General features: G+C 40.4%; 1 protein-coding gene across 3 annotated transcripts; it reads right to left on the bottom strand.

The window, feature by feature from the left end:
- Nucleotides 1–687: 687 nt before the first annotated feature.
- On the bottom strand, nucleotides 688–20,857 carry LOC149316747 (DNA-directed RNA polymerase III subunit RPC6). Of its 3 annotated transcripts, XM_089516154.1 has the most exons (10): nucleotides 20,738–20,857; nucleotides 17,346–17,463; nucleotides 15,220–15,287; nucleotides 14,829–14,896; nucleotides 13,462–13,574; nucleotides 11,139–11,282; nucleotides 9,751–9,858; nucleotides 8,905–9,096; nucleotides 6,299–6,323; nucleotides 688–5,175 (listed from the first exon to the last, which is right to left on the bottom strand). In XM_089516154.1, exons 1-10 carry the CDS (start codon nucleotides 20,779–20,781, stop codon nucleotides 5,108–5,110), a joined length of 948 nt encoding a protein of 315 aa, XP_089372280.1. In that variant the 5' UTR covers nucleotides 20,782–20,857; the 3' UTR covers nucleotides 688–5,107. The 3 variants fall into 3 exon arrangements, with proteins under 3 accessions (XP_089372280.1, XP_089372283.1, XP_089372282.1); XM_089516157.1 differs by lacking the exon at nucleotides 15,220–15,287 and having other exon boundaries at nucleotides 20,738–20,829; XM_089516156.1 differs by having other exon boundaries at nucleotides 5,096–6,323.
- Nucleotides 20,858–20,859: the final 2 nt, after the last annotated feature.

The raw sequence follows: 20,859 nt of genomic DNA, 5'->3' as shown, positions 1-20,859 counted from the left end.
TCCATAAAGTACTTTTAAACATATATTTTGATGAGTTATTTTGTTAATCCAATCGAGACCCTCCAGCCAAAATGTAATTATTTTAGGTCACATGTTCCATTGTGCCAACATTACTATAACCTCTCCAATATCTGACAAATCATTCTTGAATTTGTAGTCTTAAGGGGCACAAAAATCAATGATATATCACTAGTCATCTCTTTTACTATTGCGAATAGCACTTATATGGGAGAGCTCTATTTATTTTCCTTGTTCTTTACTCCAAATTCAGTTCCCAGGCACTCTTAGTTCTCTTAGTGGACCAATACACAATCTCAATAATTGTTTAATAATTCTCAGAGGCCAGTCCCTTAATTCTGTTGAAATTATCAAAGCAGTAAGGGAGCATTTGATGAGTTATTTTGTTAATCCAATCCAGACCCTCCAGCCAAAATGGAATTAGTTTAGATCACCAATCACACAATGTGTGTGAACATACAAGTTACTCACCTGCAAGGAGGCAATTAGCTTCTCCATAATAAAATTGTGTTGTTACATATGGATATACTTAATTTACTATAACCACCAACAACCAATAAACTTTTTCAAAATTATTATTTTATTTAAAATATATTAATCACAGAATCGTAGCCAACTGGCCCAAACCCCTGCCAGGCAGAAACATACAACTAAATCACTCCTGAGAGGTGCCCATATTACTTTTTTATTTTATTTTTTAATAAAGACACTATTAACTAACTAACAATAAATAACATTAGTGAAACTACAACTACATATTAAAACAAAAAAAGAAAGGGGGGGGGAAGAGAAGAAAAGGGGAAAAACATAATACAAAGCACCACCACCCCTACCATCCACCACCAGTATTGCCCATATCGCTTTTAATGAACTGGCACATTGGCGATGTGGAGATTTACTCTAGCCAAGAAGAATGTGTTAACTCCTACTGCCACCCAGGCGAGGCAAGCAATCACATATTTTAAGAAAGTATTTCATGTTGGATCCCTGGCCCCTCTGCAGTTCATTCCCAAGCAGTGACAATGGAAAGAAAAATGGCTTTGTCACTTTAGGATGGCTCCTTCTTCTCAGCTCAAAGGGACTATCAAGGTAAGTTCTCCCATGTGCCATGCTCAGCCAGCAGAGAAGGAGCCATTCATGAATGTGATTTACTCTAGTTAAACAGGAAGGTGGCAAGTAAACTAGTTAATTTGAGATGACCTCACAATGAATGCCCTAGCTAAGGAGAATTTGTCTAATGTATAATGTTTTATGAAAATGGAAGGTGTGACCCAAGTTGCTGCCATGCAAATTTCCTCCAGGGTACATTATTGAGAAAGCTGCCAATAGAGTGTTTCATCACATTTTGTGGTTTGGGAAGGCCACAAAAAATACACGCTTTGATCCACTGAAATAAACTAGAGGGAGAGACCTTCTTCCTTAGGAAAGTGGGTAAAAAGGAGAAAGAGTGCTTCAAATCTCCTAAAAGGCCTGGTATATTTGATGTATAGTTTCAGAGCCCACCTGACCTCCAGTTTATGCCACTGCTTTCTAAGACTCTCCTAGCTGAGATTATTGCTATGAGGAAGAATACTTTTATGGACAGAATTCAGAGAGGGATTGGCATTGGTGGTTCAAACGGAGGCCTTGAGAGAGCTTTTAGTACCTTGTGCAGACCCCAAGATGAGCAACTGGCAGACTGAGTAGAAATGTCCCTCTTAAAAATCTATTCACATGTGGATGGGAAGAAAAAAGGTTGCTTTTAGCTGGTAGATGAAATGGGTGCCAAGGCTGTAGTTTGGAGTTGTAAGGTGTTGGGTTTAAGACATAGGTTGAGGCCTGCTTAGAAGCCGTCTGAAGTCTCTTTAAGACCTGCTATGTGCAGTGAAATTGATTTTTTACAAGACCATCTGAGAAAGGCTTTCCAGGTGGTCTCATATATTCTGCGGGTAGAATTTCACCTGAAAACCAAGAATGTGTTTACCGGTTGCTCAGAATAGCCTGCTGTCAAATAAGGCCTCCGTTGAGTTGACAAGTGGTTAGGTGGAGCCAGCCTTAGTGTAAAATGGGGCCCTGACTGAGGAAAGTGGATAGGACTGGAAGTGGTAGAGGTTCCTCGGTCACCAAGGCTGTGGTGGGGAAACTGAGGAACCCGTGGGGAGTATGAGAATGACTGTTGCTATTTCCTGCTTGATCTTCTTGAGTACTCTGGAGATCAGGGGTACTGGGGGAAGGTAGGAGTGTTGGAGGAATAGTCCTGGAGGCCAGTTCATCTAGAGGGCATCCTGGGCTTCCACTCTGAGGGAGTGCAACTTGGTGAAGTATCTAGGGAGTTTGTGGTTTGTGTTTCATGTGAAGAGGTCAATCTGTTGGTCTTGGGTGTCTGTAGTTATTGAGGCAGTTACATCCAGGCTCCGTTCTCCTGAATGGCTCTGATGGCTCAAGTCTGCTTCCTTGTTTAGAGAGCACTGAATGTATTATGCTGAGATGGAGAGGACATCTTCTTCTGCCCATGAGAGGAGCTGATGGGCTTCCTTGTGTAGAGAGAGTTAGCAAAATCTTCTGTGCCTGATCAGGTATGATTTTGCAGTTTTGTTGACTGCTTGAACATGTGTTCCTCTGAAGTGTTTTTGGAAGCGCTAACTTGATGGCACAAAGTTCCAGTTAATTGATACTGTGAACTTATTCTATTGGGGTCCAGACCCCCTGGGTTGATAGGACCTGGAATTGTGCTCCTCAGCCCAGGAGGCTGGAATCTGTGATGGGAACTACTCTTGGAGGGTCTTGTAAGGGTCCTAGAGAGGCTGTGTGTGTTTGTCCATCACCAGCGAGAAGCTGTCTTCCTGGGTTAGACAAATCCTGATGTGCTGATATTTGGTTATGAGTGTCTGAAAAGGTCAGAGGAGCCACTGCAAGAGACAAGAGTCTAATCTTGACCATGCAGAGAGGTGAATACAACAAATCATCAGGCCTAATAAATGTCCCTGTGACATTAGGTCTGTTGTCTTCATTCTTGCAAAATGGAGAGCCTCTATCTTATTTTTGTTATTCTCTCTGCAAAGGAGGCAACACAACCCTTTCTGGTATCTATTAAGGACCCTAGGTAAACTAACATATGACTTGGGCACAGGTTACTTTTGTTTGTTGACCAGGAAGCCATGGATTTCAAAGACAGGGTAGTCACTAGAGCTTATTGGGCTCCTAGAGATGAACAATATTGCAGAAGGACATCTTATAGGTATGGGAAGATATGGATGCCTTGCAATCAGCTGGGCCATAGGGACAATCAATATCTTGATAAACACCCAAGGAGCGGAGGCTAATCTGAAAGGCAGGGCTCTGAACTGACAGTGAGCATTCTGGTAACAAAAAGGAAGATACATGTATGATGAAGTATGCTATGAAAATAAGTTTCTAAAAATTCTGTAGAGGAGGTTGTCCCCTGGGAAAATGTGCTCTTGGATTGTCTGGAGGTTTTTCATTCAGAAACACCTGTATTTTACCTAAAGTGGGACCTCAGTATCTGTGTGTGTGGGGGGGGTTGTTCCAGAGCCCCTCCACGGATACCAAAATCTGTAGAAACTCAAGTTTCATTGTCCTCAGTGGTGGCACATGCACATGGCTGAGCCACCATTACAGACAAGACTTCATGCTGGGGGACTTGACAGGGGATAAAGAGACAAAAACTTTCTCCTCCCAGGAGTCGCCTCCTTCCCCTAGGAGCCTGGACAGCTGCGCAAGTTCCAGCTACATTGCCACCCCCTCAAACAGCTGAGGGGGCTTCCCGCTGGGCCAGGGTGCGGCTGACCAAGAGCGCCTGACCTTTCCTAGAAAGCCAAGCCCTCCCCAATGCTGTTTCAGCTACTACTGCTGCTGCCTTCCTCATCTTCTTCATCCCCCTCCCAGGAGTCCTCCTCATCCTCACCCTCCTCCTTGCAATTGCTCCTGATGTCCAGGAAGAGCAGCTTCCGTCAGCGGCCTCTCACAGCCCCTGGGCAGCTGTCCTGATCCGACAAAAGCTGCTCCTCCTGGATAATGGCAGTGATTGCAAGGATGAGGAAAGGACAATAAGGAGGACTTCTAAGAAGGGGACGAGAAAGGTGGCGGCAGCTGCAACAGCACCAGGGAGGACCTGGCTTTTTAAAAGGAGGACTCCCTGCTCTCAGGCAGCTGCATCCTGGTCCAGCAGGAGCTCCTTCAGCTGCCCAAGGGGGTGGTGATAAAGCAGAGATGCCTGCAGGTGTGATTAATGGCGGCATGGCCCTGTGCACTGACAGCAATGGGGGCTTACCATACGCACTATACGTGGCTTTCAGCTTATGCTGAAGCCGTGCTACAATATAATGTATGGTGCATGCCCATGGAACATGCACACCACCACGTCCAAGCCCCATTATATCCAATGGGGCTTGAGCATACACGTTATTCGCCTTATGCGGAAGGGGGGTCATAAGGGATCCCTCGCGTAAGGTAAGGGTCCAGTGTATATCCATGAATCTTTAGTTTGGAGAGACCAGTTCTACAACTCCTAGATCTAGGAGACAAGTGACTACCTAATGCACTGCAAAGTTCTTTTGAGAGGTTTTTGATAACTACATCCACAGGAAGTGGTACTTTGGTTTTAATACCCACAGGTCTGAAATGGGAAAGGTTCTTGCTTGTGTAAAATGAGAAAGTCTTTTATCTTGGGAGGAGGATAGTCACAACATTGGTTTATTTCTAGAGCATTGGTTCGGTTGGGGCAGGAGGGGGGTTTGCTTGGGCCTCCCTCCAAATGAAAAGGAAACCGAGACTGAAACATTTTGACTTCTTTGTTGAAATTGGCTAGTGTTTGCTCGGCTTTCAAGATGGCTGCCATGTTGTGAGTTGGTTGTCCCAAAGACAGTGGCTTCCACCTTTGGTTCTTATATTCTTTCCCCAGCCTTGGGGGACCAGTTGTTGTGGTCACCATCACCTCCTGACCACACTCTTTTGTCTTGACTATACATTGTCAGTATAGTCAGAGAGAAGTCTGTGTATGGTATAGTCTTGGATTGTTCTTGGTGGAGGTTACATAAGCACGTATCTTCAGTCTCAGTTCTGTTCTTCATCTGGAGTATTTCAGGCATCTTCATCTTGGAAATGCACATTTTTTTTTCTTCAGCCAGTTTCTTATTGTACACTGTATTCTAGTGTATGCTTTCAATGCAAAAGAGGAAACATAACTGTCAGAGCAAATCCTCTGCATGCAGAAAAGCTAGAGGACATGAGTGGAATTACCCTCTTCTGTTGTTCCCCAGTGATTGATATTCAGGGACATAGTATTTTTGATCTTGAATGTAGCATATAGTCATCAGGATTTTTATCTTTTAAGATCTTTTTCTATTGCCCCATTAAAATTCCCTATGTGAAAAAATTTTCAGCAGCAGATGGTTTTAAAAAAAAGTTTTGATTAAACCTGCATAAGGTTGGGGTCTGCATATTAAAATAAGCAATTTCAAGATTTTTTAAAAATAAAAAGAATTAAAAAAAAAGAATTTGCAGGCATTTCATAGAATTGAAACAGTTGGGAAGGGACTTCAAAGGCCATCTAATCCAACTGTCTGCCATTAAACTTTGTACTGACTAAGATGCTTCAGTTTACCCTGTAGAAATAATACCTTTACATGCCTTATAATAAGATTTTATTTATAAAAGCACATATATTTTACCCTATGTCCTGAGATTAACAATGAGTACAGCACAGAGAGCATCTGGGTGCTTTGGGAGCTATGATTTCCAGCCCCAAAAACATGACTGTCTTCTTTTTTAATGCATTGTTCTTTTTAACATTATGTTCCAAAAGGGAATTGTGTGATACAATGGCAAGAAGCAGAATTATTTTACCAAAGCACAACCTAATTCCCTCAAAATAATACTTGTCTTTCCAGCAGCTATGTATAACCGTGTTTGGTTATGTCTTCATATGTTTAATAAAAGAAATATTTTTGGGACTTCCTCCTGCAACATGAACAAGAGTGAAGAATTTTTCACCTCCAGATGTTTTGGGCCATAATCTGCATACTTCCTTACTGGGGGTACACTGATGCAAACCATCTGTGGAATACAACGCTTTTCAAAAACGGTTCTCCTTCAAAAGCGATTTAGCATTTTTAAAAATACCCCATACCTTGAGTTCTCTCCAATAAAAGAGTCCACAATTAAATAATAAACTGGCTCACTAATCTGGGTTACAAGAAACTTTCAAACTCATGGTTCTCATTTGACTGCTAAAATTCTAGCCATTCCATCATATAAATACAGTTTGATGGAGATATCTCACCACCTTCATGGCAGTCATCAAAAACCTGGGAAGAGAATAAGGTTAGAATACAGTTAGTTGATTCTATTGGTTAAATGATCAATTTAGCTGTTATGTACACTGCAATCAACTACTGCAGTGAACATTTTCTAAGACTGAAAGCCCTCCTTAGCAACCCAGAACATACATTAATTTACCATCTGCTGTGGAAGAAAATGGTCAGATCGCTGGAATGTCTCCTCCTGTCCCTAAGATGACTGGCTGCTGATGAAAGCACTAATCTGACTGCTTTTAAGTGCACACAGTTCTTCTTCCTACCTGGGTCTTTTTGATTAGGGTAAACACACATGCAGCATCTGTTCATGCACACAGTTCCTTACACAATTAGAAATATGTACATAAAATTTGGCTGCTACATACTCAAACAGAGCAAGAAACCCATGTGGCTGCCAGATGTTGTAGGATTGCAACTCTGAGCCTTCCTCGCTTTTTGGCTATGCTGTCTAGTGCTGCTGACAACATCTGAAAGCCTGCATAATTCTCATTCCTGATGTAACCCAACAGGAAAAAGTGCTGAGTGCAGAAATGTAATACTATACTTGCTTAAGCATCACAACATTTTCAAGTCTCAATGCCCCTATTTCAGATGGGGCTCGGGTCATATCCATAGACTGAAGTGAAACAACATCCTCATAAGAGGTTTGCACATGTCAAAATGTGCTTATGAGGGTTCCTCAGGGAATGATTATGGTACAGTACAGGAAATGTTAAAAGAGATAGCCATGTAAAAAATGTGAATGAGCCAGATCATTTGTGTCTCAGAACCCTTGAAAATAAAATTTCTATGGCTTTGTGTTTGTTCACTACGTTCTGTGTTAGAGGATTTACTAGTTCTCTGTAATGCACCTGAGGAGGCTTGAAAACACACCTAATCTGTTTAAAAATGTATTTCTTAAGAAATAAGTGGGTGCTATAAGAAATGATAAGTAGGGGCCCACAATAAGAAAAAGTAGCCTAGATGTGGCTCTGTCACAGCAAGTAATGGCTCTATAATGAATCCTTTTACTAGAATTCAGTAATATAACACAACAGGATATTATTATTGCTGCCTCCACAAAACCAGAGTGAAATGATCCAACAAGTTTTCTATACTGAAAAGTTCTTGCTTTTCACTGGGATTCTACAGAACAATGACCTTGGTACAATAGCAAGGCAATGCAAAAACCTATTGTAAACAAGACCCAGGTTTCCTTTCTTCTCCATTCTCTGCAGAGAAATGGAGATACAGGTCTGCTCCCAGAACTGGCTAACTGGAGCTTGGTATTGCTTCTTCAAAACCGAATTTTTATTTCTCACCCTCCATCCAGAAGTGATGGTCATTTTGATTTTCCCTTTCCTTCTTATCCCCTCCACCTCCATGCACTAGGAATACATTCATTTCCTATCTCCTTTGTGTGAAAGTTTAGGGTCCAGAAGTGGGCAGCAACATGTTGAATTGTTTTGGGGAGAACTTTGTTTTGGGGGGAACTGGTTCTTTTGGGAGGGAACTGTATTTGAGGGCAACTTTGGAGTGGAGTGTGTGTCAGAGACAGAGTTCTCACTTACCTGTCTCCAGAACATTGGAAGGCAGCCTTCTCTGCTCCCTACTCCAGAAAATTATCAATTTTACAAAAGAAAACCCCAATTTGCTTCCTGGTTCTAAAAAAGCCCTCTCCTGGAGTTAAAATAGCTTGAGTCCAGTTGCATTATTAGCCACAGCACTACTTTTAGTTGTCTTCTGCTGTACCTCAGTAGTTCACTGAGTGCTATCAGACCTGGCTTTTTCATCTTCTGGCATTATCTATTGTTTCATTTTGGATTGTCTCATCATGAATGAATGAATGAAAATTTATTTATATACTGCTATTCCTACATAGATCATAGCGGTTTACAACATAAAATGAAACAATAACAACAACATATATCCCCGACAGTGCAAACAAACGACCCATACCAATTAAAAAATTATACAAGAGAATCTAAAAAACCATTATATTACAGTCAATTAAAACCATATCATTAAAAGCCGTACAACAAAATAGCTGGAACGAATAATGTGCATCAAGGGATTTGATGATAAAAGACATTCAAAGGGGGGTTAACTTCATCTCCTTCTATGCAGTACTAACAAGTGTTAGCTATGGGACCACTGATGTTGTCTTTGAGAGATCCTCCACCAGTATCATTTCCCACTACTATTGCTGCTGTCCAGTAGCTGTTCAACACATTTAGTCATGGTTTTCAACAAGAGCTTATCGGGCCTGGGAGACCCTATTATCAGCACTGAAGCCATCAGTATAACCTCTATCTCAGTACCATGGAAAAGTACTGCTACATTGAAAACAACACAGAACCAAGTGTTAACAAATCCATAAAGTCTTACTCATAATACTAAACTGACCATCACAGCTTATATTAAACTATGTTCCACTCCTGCTTGAACGTTTTACCATCCTACATGATCTTTCCATATGCTAATCAGTTTTTCATTTTCATTTGACTGGCAGGTCTACTGAGAAATAAGCTTGACAAGTAATATTAACTAAAGATCTAGCATCACTGTATTATTACTGTATTTAGAAACTTACTGGACAGAGCCCACAAGGCGTCCGAATTAAACCAGTTGGCTGTATGATAGGATTGACAGCTCTGTACAGTTTCATATGTCCATCCACACTGCCAGCTGTTGCTTCTTTTGCAGCAATGATGGTCATCTCCACTTTTCCATCGTATATTAATGTATTTAGAATGGTTTCAATATCCTCCATTGACAATTCCACCTGAAGAATTTGTGCAAACACAAATAGAAGTTAGAATTTTCTATCACAGGAAAGAATGCATTGTTGTTATTGCTGTTAGAATTAAAAGTGAAAAAATTCAGTTGATAAGTATGAATAATGGAAAGATTTAAAAAGTAGGAATCTTCAGCTACAGGGAAAAACTTACCTATTACCTAGACAGTTTGCTATAACAAGATCCAAAACCATATGTGAAAAGATTATTTCTTTTTGTAATATACCATGCATTTCTCCCAAGGATTATATACAAGCTTTGGAATATAAAAGCATATGTGTGTATGTGCTTTCAAGTTGCCTGTTGACCTTCTCCAGGATGAAGAGGAGCCATTGCTGAGAATCCTTTGGGTTTGGCTGGTCAATCCATTTAACAGTTGCACTGTCTAACCTACATTTTACTAACTTGTTTGCAAGAATGTCATGGGGGACCTTCTCAAAAGCCTTACTAAAACCAAGATATGCTTACTTTATAGAAACAAGTTTCCAAGAGGACTGATAGTGAAAAATATAATATCCAGCACAGATCAGTCAGAAAATACAATTAGCTACATTCTAGAATATAACCAAGCCTTTATTTTGCAAACCACACAGTACTAGTCATAGCAAAACATGAAAAAATAACTCCTACAATGGTCTCACCTTACTGACACCTAACTCACTGATGTATTTCCACACTTCATGAGAGGATGCAAATGAGCTGTTTCTCTGTATCATAGGGTTCTGCTTGCTATCTCGAGCTGCTTCTGCCTACAGAATAAAATAGATGAAAAGGTAAAATAAAACAGGCACCCTACATTTGTAAAATCATATATATTTGTAGTTTGTGGTAATCTGTTGAAGTATTATTCAGAATGTTTTAAACAAAGGTTCCACATCACCAAGTGAACTAATGCTACCATCTTATATACTTTCCTGAGAGTATGACCTAATTCTGCACAGCTTCTGAATGACACTATTATGACTGCAGTGCAATTTCAGATTACATTATGTCAATGCAATCTCCCCCAACAATTTCCCCTTTAAAACAAATATTGTACCCAACATTTTAAAATCTGTATTTAATTCAGTATTTTGAACTAGCAATAGTTAATATTTATTTCTCTTTAGTTATTACTTTCAATATCCCACTTTCCCTCCAATTTGATGACAATGGCCTGAAACACACAGGCCAAAAAATATAGCTTCCGGCTGCTTTGGGGGCATGGCATGCAGATGATGCATGCCCTGGATAGGCTGGAAACCGCACTGAGAATGCCTAAGGCAACCTGAAGCTAGCAAGAAAAGGGGCAGCAAAAAGCTGGTACAGGACTGCATCAGCAGCCCGCTTTGGGACAGTCCCATACCAATTGGGGCTCACTTGTGGCTGGAGTGGTCAGAGGGTGCTCCATGCCCCCCGTCTGCTTGACCTCGTGGTCAATGAGACTAGTCACATTGAGAAACAATATCTGGCTGAAGATTACATAATAAATCTCAGTCCAACACTTTAACCACTGTAAAAGAATGTCCATTGCACAGGTGTGAGATAATAGATAACAGAGCCTCACATCTTTGATGTCTGAAATCACAGAGTCACAGAATCTACAGCAGCTGGGATATTCTCACAACAGGATTCGTGGAAAGATGTCATCTGTACTGTAAAGGTGTCACTAAGTACGATACTTAACTTTTATCCAGAAGGGTGAATGCCTTCAATTTGCTCATACAGGACAGAGTAAAAGAGAACATTTGCACACTTTACTGAAATGGAACTACACCTCCTTCTTGGCTCTGGAGACTCCAGTGATAGGGCCAGGTGTCCCTTAGCCATCAAGTGATGGTCTTGATTCTTTTATTTCTAAACCATATGGCTGCAATCTAAAGACTGTCTTTAAAAATAATCCCTACAGAATGTCCCCTAAGCAGCTGTTCCTGCCCATTTCTCAGCTTATGCAGCATGGCCAGCCAATAAATACTGTACAAGATAAGGGTGAAAATCCTTCCAAAGCAAAGAATCACACACAAAACAAGAGCAGAGAGTACTTACTTACCTTGGTCTGTAGAAACTTAAAACACTGCTGGTTTAGCACCTCGACAAATTCAGATTCAAAGTCCTGGTCACTATACCAAGCTCCTCCTGTCACAGAACGATCAGGCTGCAGGTTGTATAACATATACACTTTCTTCTTGGAAGCCTATTGAATGAATGGTATATATTCTGAGGATTGACTCAGTACACCTTGGTATCATATGGGAAGAACTATGATGGACACTAGAGCAGTATCTAAGTACAAAATGCTCACTTTCATTTGATAACTTTTAACAGTCTCTACTAATGCTACATTTTAATCAGTACTTTATGCTTATAATCTACATTTTATTGTTTCATTGTTTATCTTATTAACCATCTTGCAGTTCTATCTGTAGATGCAGATACAGCTTACTAATTAATAATCAACAACCAGTTTCTCTCTTATGCTGTGGTATGGTCCATTTTAATAAGGATGGGCATTTGGCACATTAGATCAAGGTATTAAGGATAGCTGGATGTTGATGTTTAAATGCATGCACTCTCCTTGTCCCCATGAATACATCATCCATGCAGTGGGTGCCTCATTCATGACAGCTGTGGTGATGTGCAACAGAAAGAGTCTTTCAAGAGGACTCCTATGACAATTTTGTTGGGCCTCAAGCACCGCATGAATAACTCACACATTCTAACAGATGGAGGATGGGAAGGGTCTGTGATTTACATTAACAATTCCACTGAGCAGCAATATTCAGTTATTTCCCCATTTTAGATTGTACATAACTAAGAAATCACCAATTCCTTCTTTCTGGGAGACAGACTGATATATATATATTTAAAAAGTAGATACTTATGAATATTTATGGAGATGATACATGTTCTGTTATCATAAGGTCTAATAAACAGGACATGACTTGATTTATAATTCTTTGTTTTTGTGGACCCACTACCTTCGTATATGAATATTTAAGCCTGTAATACATCTGGTATGTTGCATGCTGTTATGATTCTAGCTGTGAAGTGAAGATTGGTATCAGCTATGAAAATGGAAACTTTGTTTGTTTGTTTTTTAGAATGACTATAGGAAATGTTTACTGGGAGATGGTTCCAAAAATGGTCAAATCCCAGATTTCTACAATGTAAAGTATGAAACAGCCCTTAACAGAACATTCCTCTGAGTGAGCTCACCTTTATATCTTTTGGAATATCATCAACCACATAAAGGTAACCCTACATCTAATAGCGTTTAGCTATTTTTCAAAATTCTTAATAGAACAACTAATACTCTGTCAGTAAAACAATTTTGAGGGGAAAATTAAAGCTACTATGTCAGAAATATTAAGAATTACACTGACCACCAATTCTGAATTTTGCTTGCTTAATCATAACACATATCATGGATAAAGATGGAGTGACAAAGCAATGGAGAACAATTCTAAATATGACCTCAGCAGAAAGACTTCTCTGCTCAAGCCAGTTTGAAACCTGCTCAGTGCTAGGGAATCCTGGGTAGTTTATTGTAGCACCACAGCTCTCTGACAGAGAAGGCTAAATGTCTCTCAAAATTTGATCTAGGGAAGTTACAACACTCTCAAACTGGATTATTTCTGCAGTGTGTTTTGGACCACAGACTCTCTCAGATAATCAATGGAAATACACTGGAGGATCTAGAAGAAGATTGGAATCTGGTTGTAAAAACTGGAGAAAGAAATGGAAAACAGGCAGATTATAGTAAGAACTAAAAAGAAATTATTGGCTATACAACGAAGTAAGCAATGCAGAACTGAACTACAGATTGAGATTAAGATGAAGAAACTCCTTACTCAAGTTTGGAGAAGAAAGACATAGACTAATACATTCAAGAAATAAAGAGTGTTTGATAAAGAAAAATAAAAGATTAAGAAATGACAGAGAGATCATGAATATATTAGAAAACTAGTATTTATAATATAATTAATTGAAGGGATTTTGTGTATTCAAAATATGATGATGATGATGATGATGATGATGATGATGATGATGATGATGATTGATGATGATTATGTATAACCCGCCTCTCCCTGTGTTGGATCAAGGCGGGTAACAGCATATAAAAAGAGAAAACAATAAAATTAAATGATTATTTTAGACCTTGCTGGGAAGGAAGTTGGGTATATAATTTTAAACTTTGTCAATGCAGAAGTAGTTGTAGTAACTGTTATATTAAATTTTATACATGTTGGATATTTAAGTTTTAATGGAATATGCAAAATGAATTAATTTTTAATAATAAGAAAGAAGAGCTAATATTCCTTTACTGATGAACAAGAAGCAGACACAGCAATTCAAAATTACTATTTTCTCACCGCAACAGACTTCACTGCTTTAATAAGTTTCTTGCTTTCCAAGTTCTTCAAGATCTTGTTGATTTCAGTTAAAGGAAGATTGCTTTTGTATCTAATATCTCTGCTCCAAATACCTGTGTTTTAAAAGGTGTAAAATTAACCCAGCTAAATATGAGCATGATACATTGTGGTTACAGGCATGTAACTTCTGGATTGTGGTGCTTCACCCCTGCCTAATATGCTCCTCTTCCTCTAATATCACGTTCCAGATAGTGTTGAAAGTCATTGGCTATACCAGCTAGGGTTGATTAGAAACATAAATCAAAAACAAATCACACACTCCTCACCACAGCTATATTTTTAAAAAAAAGAACTAAAGAAAACCCCATTCCAATATAGCTAAGCAGAGGTTTCTAATACAGCCATCCATAAGACATGCATGAGGAGATTCAGTCAAGTGTTTCTGTGTTGTTAACAGAAAGGTTGTGAACAAGTTTGCTCCTCACACTTACTAACAAAGTTACAGTAGACTGTTTGTAGCTATTTACCAATAGGAGAACTCTGTCTTAAGAAGTATTGTGCCACAAACGTTTCACTGCACGCACTGCTGCACAGCTAAACATACCTTCTGAGCTTGTAGCAGGCTTTATTTTCTTTTGGACTGGATTATTTATCTTAATTTATAAAGGAGTACATTAAACATATAAATAATACTGTTTGCAAAATGGTTTGCATTTATAAGAAATCTGTCTCACTTTTTCAAGAGGACTTAAAAAAAAACATCTTAGATATAGGCAACCTCTTCATAGCAGAGAGAGTACTTTGAGAGAAAGCAGAGCATTGGTCCAGAGCTCATATGAACAGACTTGGCTACATTATGATCTAGCTTTCACATAAGGCTCATTCTGCCAGCTACTGATATACAACACCCAGTAAGAAACAAAGCTCTTGTTTCTGACTATTCCACTAAGAAAATCAAATATGAGTGCTCTACAAATGTGGACTAGCATCAATTCCAATGCAAAATTGAAGGACTAAGAGATCATAGGATCTTTTTCAGTGCAAAGATGAGTGGAAAGATTAAGAGGTTAGATAAAGACTCACAGAATCAAAGGCCTGTTACAGACTGCCAAAATAAAGCTGCTTCGGGTCTCTTTGGAGGTATGCTGTTTAAATGATGCATGCACCCTAAGAATCCGGAAGCGGCACCAAAGCTGCACTCCAGTGCTTAGGAATGGAGTATGGCTTTGGCGCGACCTCTGGACTCTTAGGACCCATGTATCATTTAAATAGCATGCCTCCAAAGAGACCTGAAGCAGCTTTATTTTGGCAGCCTGTAACAGGCCAAATTGAAGCAACAATGTCTGGACAAATTTGTTCTTACTTACCTTTGTTTCCTGCATCTTCTATAATTTGATACACCAATTTCTCTTGATTGTCAGATCCCTTCATTTTACTGCAAGAGGACAAAATAAGAGATGAAAAGCATACAGGTTTTGAAGATCTAAGTGGATTTGATCAACATGGGTTATATTCAAGATGTCAAAAATTATATTCTGTTGCTAAGTTATAAATTTCCTGTCAAAAACACGCGGATATATTACAAAGACATAAGATCTTTGATAAATGTAATTCCTTCTGCTGTATTAAGAGTTCTTGTCAGGTTGTTTCCCAAGGTGCAGTATCATGGCTGTTACTAAAAAAAAACTTGATGGATATAATTGTAGCAGAAGTTGTTTTAAAAAGTAAATATGGATAATTCAGCAACAGAGTTATTACCCAGCATTCTGAGATTCCTTTATTCTATAGAGGAGGCCAGTGCTGCTCCTGAGAAGATCCAGCTGTCCCTAAGAAAACATACATCATTTTACACATTCCAACAATTTCACCTTAGGAAGTACATTAATATGAAAAGCAGTCAGTTATACAATTAGGTTGGATTTAATATTGGCTATTTCCCTAGAATATTTATTTCAATTCTAAATGAGATTAGAAAAAAATATTTTTTTCCCTCTAAGTTCATAAACTTGTTATTCTTCCTTTGAAGCTACTGCATGTATTAAAATGTTAAGGCATACACACCCAATTTGTAATGTATGAAAGCTTCTACAGTCAGGTATGGGGAAAAGGCATATTTAGCCGAGAGTCCAGATTGGCTGCAGTTCAGTGATAGTCCTGGGTTTGTGTTTGTTCAGAGTTTGGAAGTGTCACATTGCATTAGAGGAGTGGGGAAGATCACAACATTGTCACATTTCAAAACAACATAATGAGTAGTCATTTTAAAAACTAACTTTCCAAGCTCTGCTATTGTCTAATGTGTGAGAAAATTCTAAAGGGACCTTGAAACGGTGGTACATGCTCTGGTAACCTCTTGCTTAGATTTCTGTAATGCACTCTACATGGGGCAACCCTTGTACCAAGCCTGGAAGCTTCAGCTAGTACAGAATACGGCAGCCAGATTGGTCACTGGTGTTTCCAGGTTTGACCATATAACACCCATTATGAAAGATCTGCACTGGCTGCCCATTCGCTTCCGAGCACAATACAAGGTGTTGGTTATTACCTATAAAGCCCTACATGGCTTGGGTCCGAGTTACTTGAGGGACCGCATCTCCCCATATAATCCGCCCCGCACACTCAGAACAACCGGGAAGAACTTGCTGGAAATCCCACCTTCTAAATATGTTATTACTTCCCAGATGGCCTTCTCAGTAGCGGCCCCACAAATCTGGAACAGTCTTCCCGAGGAGCTCCGCCTTACCACCCCCCTGGAAACATTTAAAAAGAGGCTTAAAACCTTTCTCTTCTGTCAAGCCTTCCCCTCTGGAAAATGAAGTTGTGTATTTTGATCCCATCGACTCTCTGCCTCACCCTACTGAATGACTGTTTTAGATTTGTATAGTGTATATTGCGTTACTGGTTTTTATCTATTTTTATGATGTGTTTGTAACTGGTTTTAATTCTGTGTAAACCGCTTTGATCTTTTGGAAAAGCGGTATATAAATAAAATTTATTATTATTATTATTATTATTATTATTACACCAGAATTTGCATCAACCTGATGCATAGCTCACTCCTCGTCAAAGTAGCAATAGCAAGTAAACAATCATACACAAAACTCTGAGGCATAACTGATTTACTGAATATACTCGACTATAAGTCGACCTCATGTATCAGTTGAGGTCAGGTTTTGGGGCTAAAATGGTGGATTTTGATATGATCCATGTTTAAGTCGAGGGTAAAATTTAGGAGCATGTGACAAAGGATCTATAGGATGAAGCAAAGGAAAATGATACCAAAGAGCTTAACAAAATTCTAGCAGGCATAACTGTTTGTGCTTCCACTAAAAGCTGGATGGATGAGAGAGCGGGGGGGGGGGGGGGGTCAGTGCTTTCAGGACAGATTACACTTTTGCCTTTTACCTTCCAAGACACATTATACTCTTGTTTTTCGCCAGGTAATGCTTCTTTTTTAAAATAAGAGTTAAAGTACATTACTTACATTGACCCATGGATAAGTTGACACAGTTTTTTGGGGTCAATTTTTTGACTAAAATTTCTAGACTTATACATGAGTACATACAGTATATAGAGTATTTAAAACACGGATGTCCTGCCTTTCCTTCAAAGTGGTGATCCAAAAATATAATATCAAGTAAAAACAATCCTGAAAGAGGATAATTGCTTTAGCTGGGCTTAATGGTAATGTGGTCAGCATTCTGTCATTCACCTTTTAATAAGTAGTCACAGGATAGTACCAGCAGTTGTTTCAGCAGGCTACATACCCAAACTGTTACTTTCAAAGCAGACACAATAAACAATTTTGTTTCAGACTACTGCTCCTAAACCACTGTTTTTATCCAGCATTTACAGAAATATTATCATAGAACAAAGTCATCTTTTACCATAGAGAGCAGCCTGTTAATGGCCATGGCTCGTTGCTGAGCTTCCATGTGGGGCATATCATTCTGAATCACCTGGTCTGTGATGCCATGCGGAAACTGATGGCATAGCTCAATGATCCTAGACAAAGTAGAAATAGCAAGTTAAAAAATCACCACGCACAAAATTCACAAATGCATAGCTGACGTATTTATTTAAAACATTTATATCCCACCTTTCTGTGGTCAACAGTAAGTTTAACGTAAAATGCAGGAAAAATTATCATAAACAATAACCATGATCAAGAAAACAGCAGTGGAAAAGCAATGTGAAATTATGACTGTAAAAAGCAGTTAACAGGACGAAAAATATTGAGAGTAGCCGTGAAAAAAATGTAAAGCACTGAAACTAAAAACATACTACAGACTGAGATAGATAGTCCTTTTGATAAGGCTATCAAATTTCTATGCCACAAAAACTTCCACACAAAAAAGGAAGGCCCTAGGAAGAAAAGCAAGCTGGGCCTTTTAAGGCAAAGAGTTCCAGAGCGAACACAAAGGCACAGAATAGGCCCTCTTCCCTGACATACAGTTTGGGGCATACAAGATCAATAAAATGGCCTGTTACAGACTGCCAAAATAAAGCTGCTTCAGGTCTCTTTGGAGGTATGCTGTTTAAATGATGCATGGGTCCTGAGTCCAGAGGTCGCGCCAAAGCCACACTCCATTCCTAAGCACTGGAGTGCAGCTTTGGCGCAGCTTCTGGACTCTTAGGATGCATGCATCATTTAAACAGCATACCTCCAAAGAGACCCGAAGCAGCTTTATTTTGGCAGTCTGTAACAGGCCTATATTGATTATTTCAGTATGAAGGAAGGTAGTCCTAACTCAGGTAAGACTTCTTGCCTCCAAAGTTCCTAATGTTCCAGAGGTGGTGGTGTGGTGGTTGTTGTTGTGTGCCCTCAAGTTGTTTCTGACTTATTGCAAACCTATCACAGGGTTTTTTCTTGGCAAGATTTGTTCAGAGGAAGTTTGCCATTGCCTTTCCCTGAGGCTGAGAGCATGTGACATGCTCAAGGTTACCAAGTGGGTTTCATGGCTGAGCTGGGAATTGAACCCTGGAAAGTCGTAGTCCAAAACTAATCACTACATACACTGGCTCAGACAGAGTTAAACCCAGACTATGATAACAGTACTTACAGCGTCGGACTGCAATTCTGGAGACCAGTGTTCAGTTCCCAACTTAGCCATGAAACCCCCTGGGTGACCCTGGGCATGCCACATTCTCTCAGCCACCGGGGGAGGCGATGGCAAACCTCCTCTGAACAAATCTTGCCAAGAAAAACCCCATGATAAGTTTGCCTTAGGGTCACCATAAGTTAGAAATGACTTCAAGGCACACAACGTACATACATACATACACTGAGCACTGATATATTCAAAGTGGCAAAGTTAAGGGGTATACCACCTACAAGCTAATTTCAGCAATCTTTGTCCAAGGAGTAGTGCAGACCTTGTGAAGTTTGCAACTGCCAACGAAGAGCCTGAACAGGCAGGCCAAAATAAAGCTGCTTCGGGTCACTTTGGAGGTGTGCTGTTTAAATGATGCATGCGTCCTAAGAGGCCGGAGACTGTACCAAAGCCACGCTCCAGTCCTAAGGACTGGAGTGCTGCTTTGGTGCAGCTTCTGGCCTCTTAGGACACATGCATCGTTTAAACAGCACACCTCCAAAGTGACCCGAAGCAGCTTTATTTAATGATTGAATGATGCATTTTAATTGATGTATTGTACTGTTTAATATGGGGGACTTTTGCTAATGTAACTTGTATTTTATTATTCTGTAAACCGCCGTGATCGAAGGAACGGTGGTATATAAATAAAGGCCTGTTACAGACAGCCAAAATAAAGCTGCTTCGAGTCACAGTGGAGGTATGGTGTTTCAATGATGCAAGAGTCCAGAAGCCACACCAAAGCCATGCTCCAGTCCTTAGGGATGGAGCGTGGCTTTGGTGCGATTTCTGGACTCTTAGGACGCATGCATCATTGAAACACCATACCTCCACTGTGACTCGAAGCAGCTTTATTTTGGCTGTCTGTAACAGGCCAAAGACTCATTCATTCATTCATTAAATAGCACACCTCCAAAGTGACCCGAAGCAGCTTTATTGTGGCCTGTCTGTTCAGGCCCTAAGTTTTCCGGTGTTGGGAACAATACACAATTGCTTTGAGATAAACAGGGAAATAGCAAATACCATATGCCCCATTGTTTCAATGGGATCTCAACTTCAGAAAGGGGTGAAGACCAATGCCATATGTTTCCTTCAAACAGGAACATACCAAAGATTATTCTTATCCAATTCTGCCAATTTCAACACTGACAGGCGGGAGACTTGTCCCTAAGCAGCAAACTACCCGGGACACTTTGCCTGGAAAGCTAAACTCTCCCTGGCAACGCCACTATCTCCCCAAATGCCACTTTCATCTACTAGCTCACTGCACAAGTGAAGAAATAAACAAGTATTTCTTTTCAAAACTGCGTTAGGAAAACGTCCAATTAAACCCATTCGCTTTCAGTTAAGACGGATACTAATCGTCTGAGAGGCAGAGCAAATAAGGCGCTGAGTAGGAGATTCCACCTCAACCTTAGAGGAGGAACCTCCTGAGAGTAAGGGCTGTTTGACAGTGGAACAAACTCCCTTGGAGAGTAATGGAGTCTCTCCTTCCTTGGAGGTCTTTAAACAGAGGCTGGATGGCCATCTGTCAATGGGGATGCTTTGATGGAGAGTTCCTGCATGGCAGAAGGGGCTTGGACTGGATGGCCCTTGGGGTCTCTTCCAATTCTATGCTTCTATGAACACTGCACAGTGAAGGCAAGCTGGTGTCCTTGTTTGTTGTCACTGTGTGCCTTCAAGTCATTTATGGTGACCCTAAGGCAGTGGTTCTCAACCTTTGGGCCTCCAGACGTTTTGGACTTCAATTCCCAGAAGCCCCAGTCAATACGCTCATTGTTCAGGAATTCTGGGAGTTGAAGTCTCAAAAAAATCTAGAGGGCCAACAGTTGAGAACCATTGCCCTAAGGTGACTCTGTCATAGGGTTTCTTCAGAGGGGGCTTGCCATTCGCCATCCTCCGAGGCTGAGAGAGTCAGGGTCACAAGATGGAAGGCTCCTAGTACTTCTAACTAAGCTTTTAACGTCTGAAGGAAAGGTTTAAGTCCGTGGTCCCCAAACTGTGCCCTTTAAGGGCTTTTGGACTCCAGCTCCCAGAATCCCTGGCTATTGGCCAACGCGGCTGAGGCTTCTGGGAGATGGAGTCCAAAAGCTCTTAAAGGGCCACTGCTCTAGATGGAGCCCAGCGGATGCAGCCCAAGTGAAAAGAGGCCCAGCCCTGCCCCGCCCGCCTCCTCCTCCTTTCACCTGTTTTCGATCTCCAGGGGCTCGGGGCCCTTCGCCTCCGCCATGATAATAATAACCGAAACCTCTCGCGCAGTCGAAAGGGGCAAAGAGCCGGCGTGGCGGCGTCAGGCGCGTGGCGATGA

Source organism: Sceloporus occidentalis, unplaced genomic scaffold (assembly GCF_023333645.1).
Source record: "Sceloporus occidentalis isolate IW3139 unplaced genomic scaffold, rSceOcc1.0.p SCAF_3, whole genome shotgun sequence".
NCBI lineage: Eukaryota > Metazoa > Chordata > Lepidosauria > Squamata > Phrynosomatidae > Sceloporus > Sceloporus occidentalis.
Note: the sequence above shows the minus strand (reverse complement) of the source record. Positions and strands in the feature narration are given on the sequence as shown.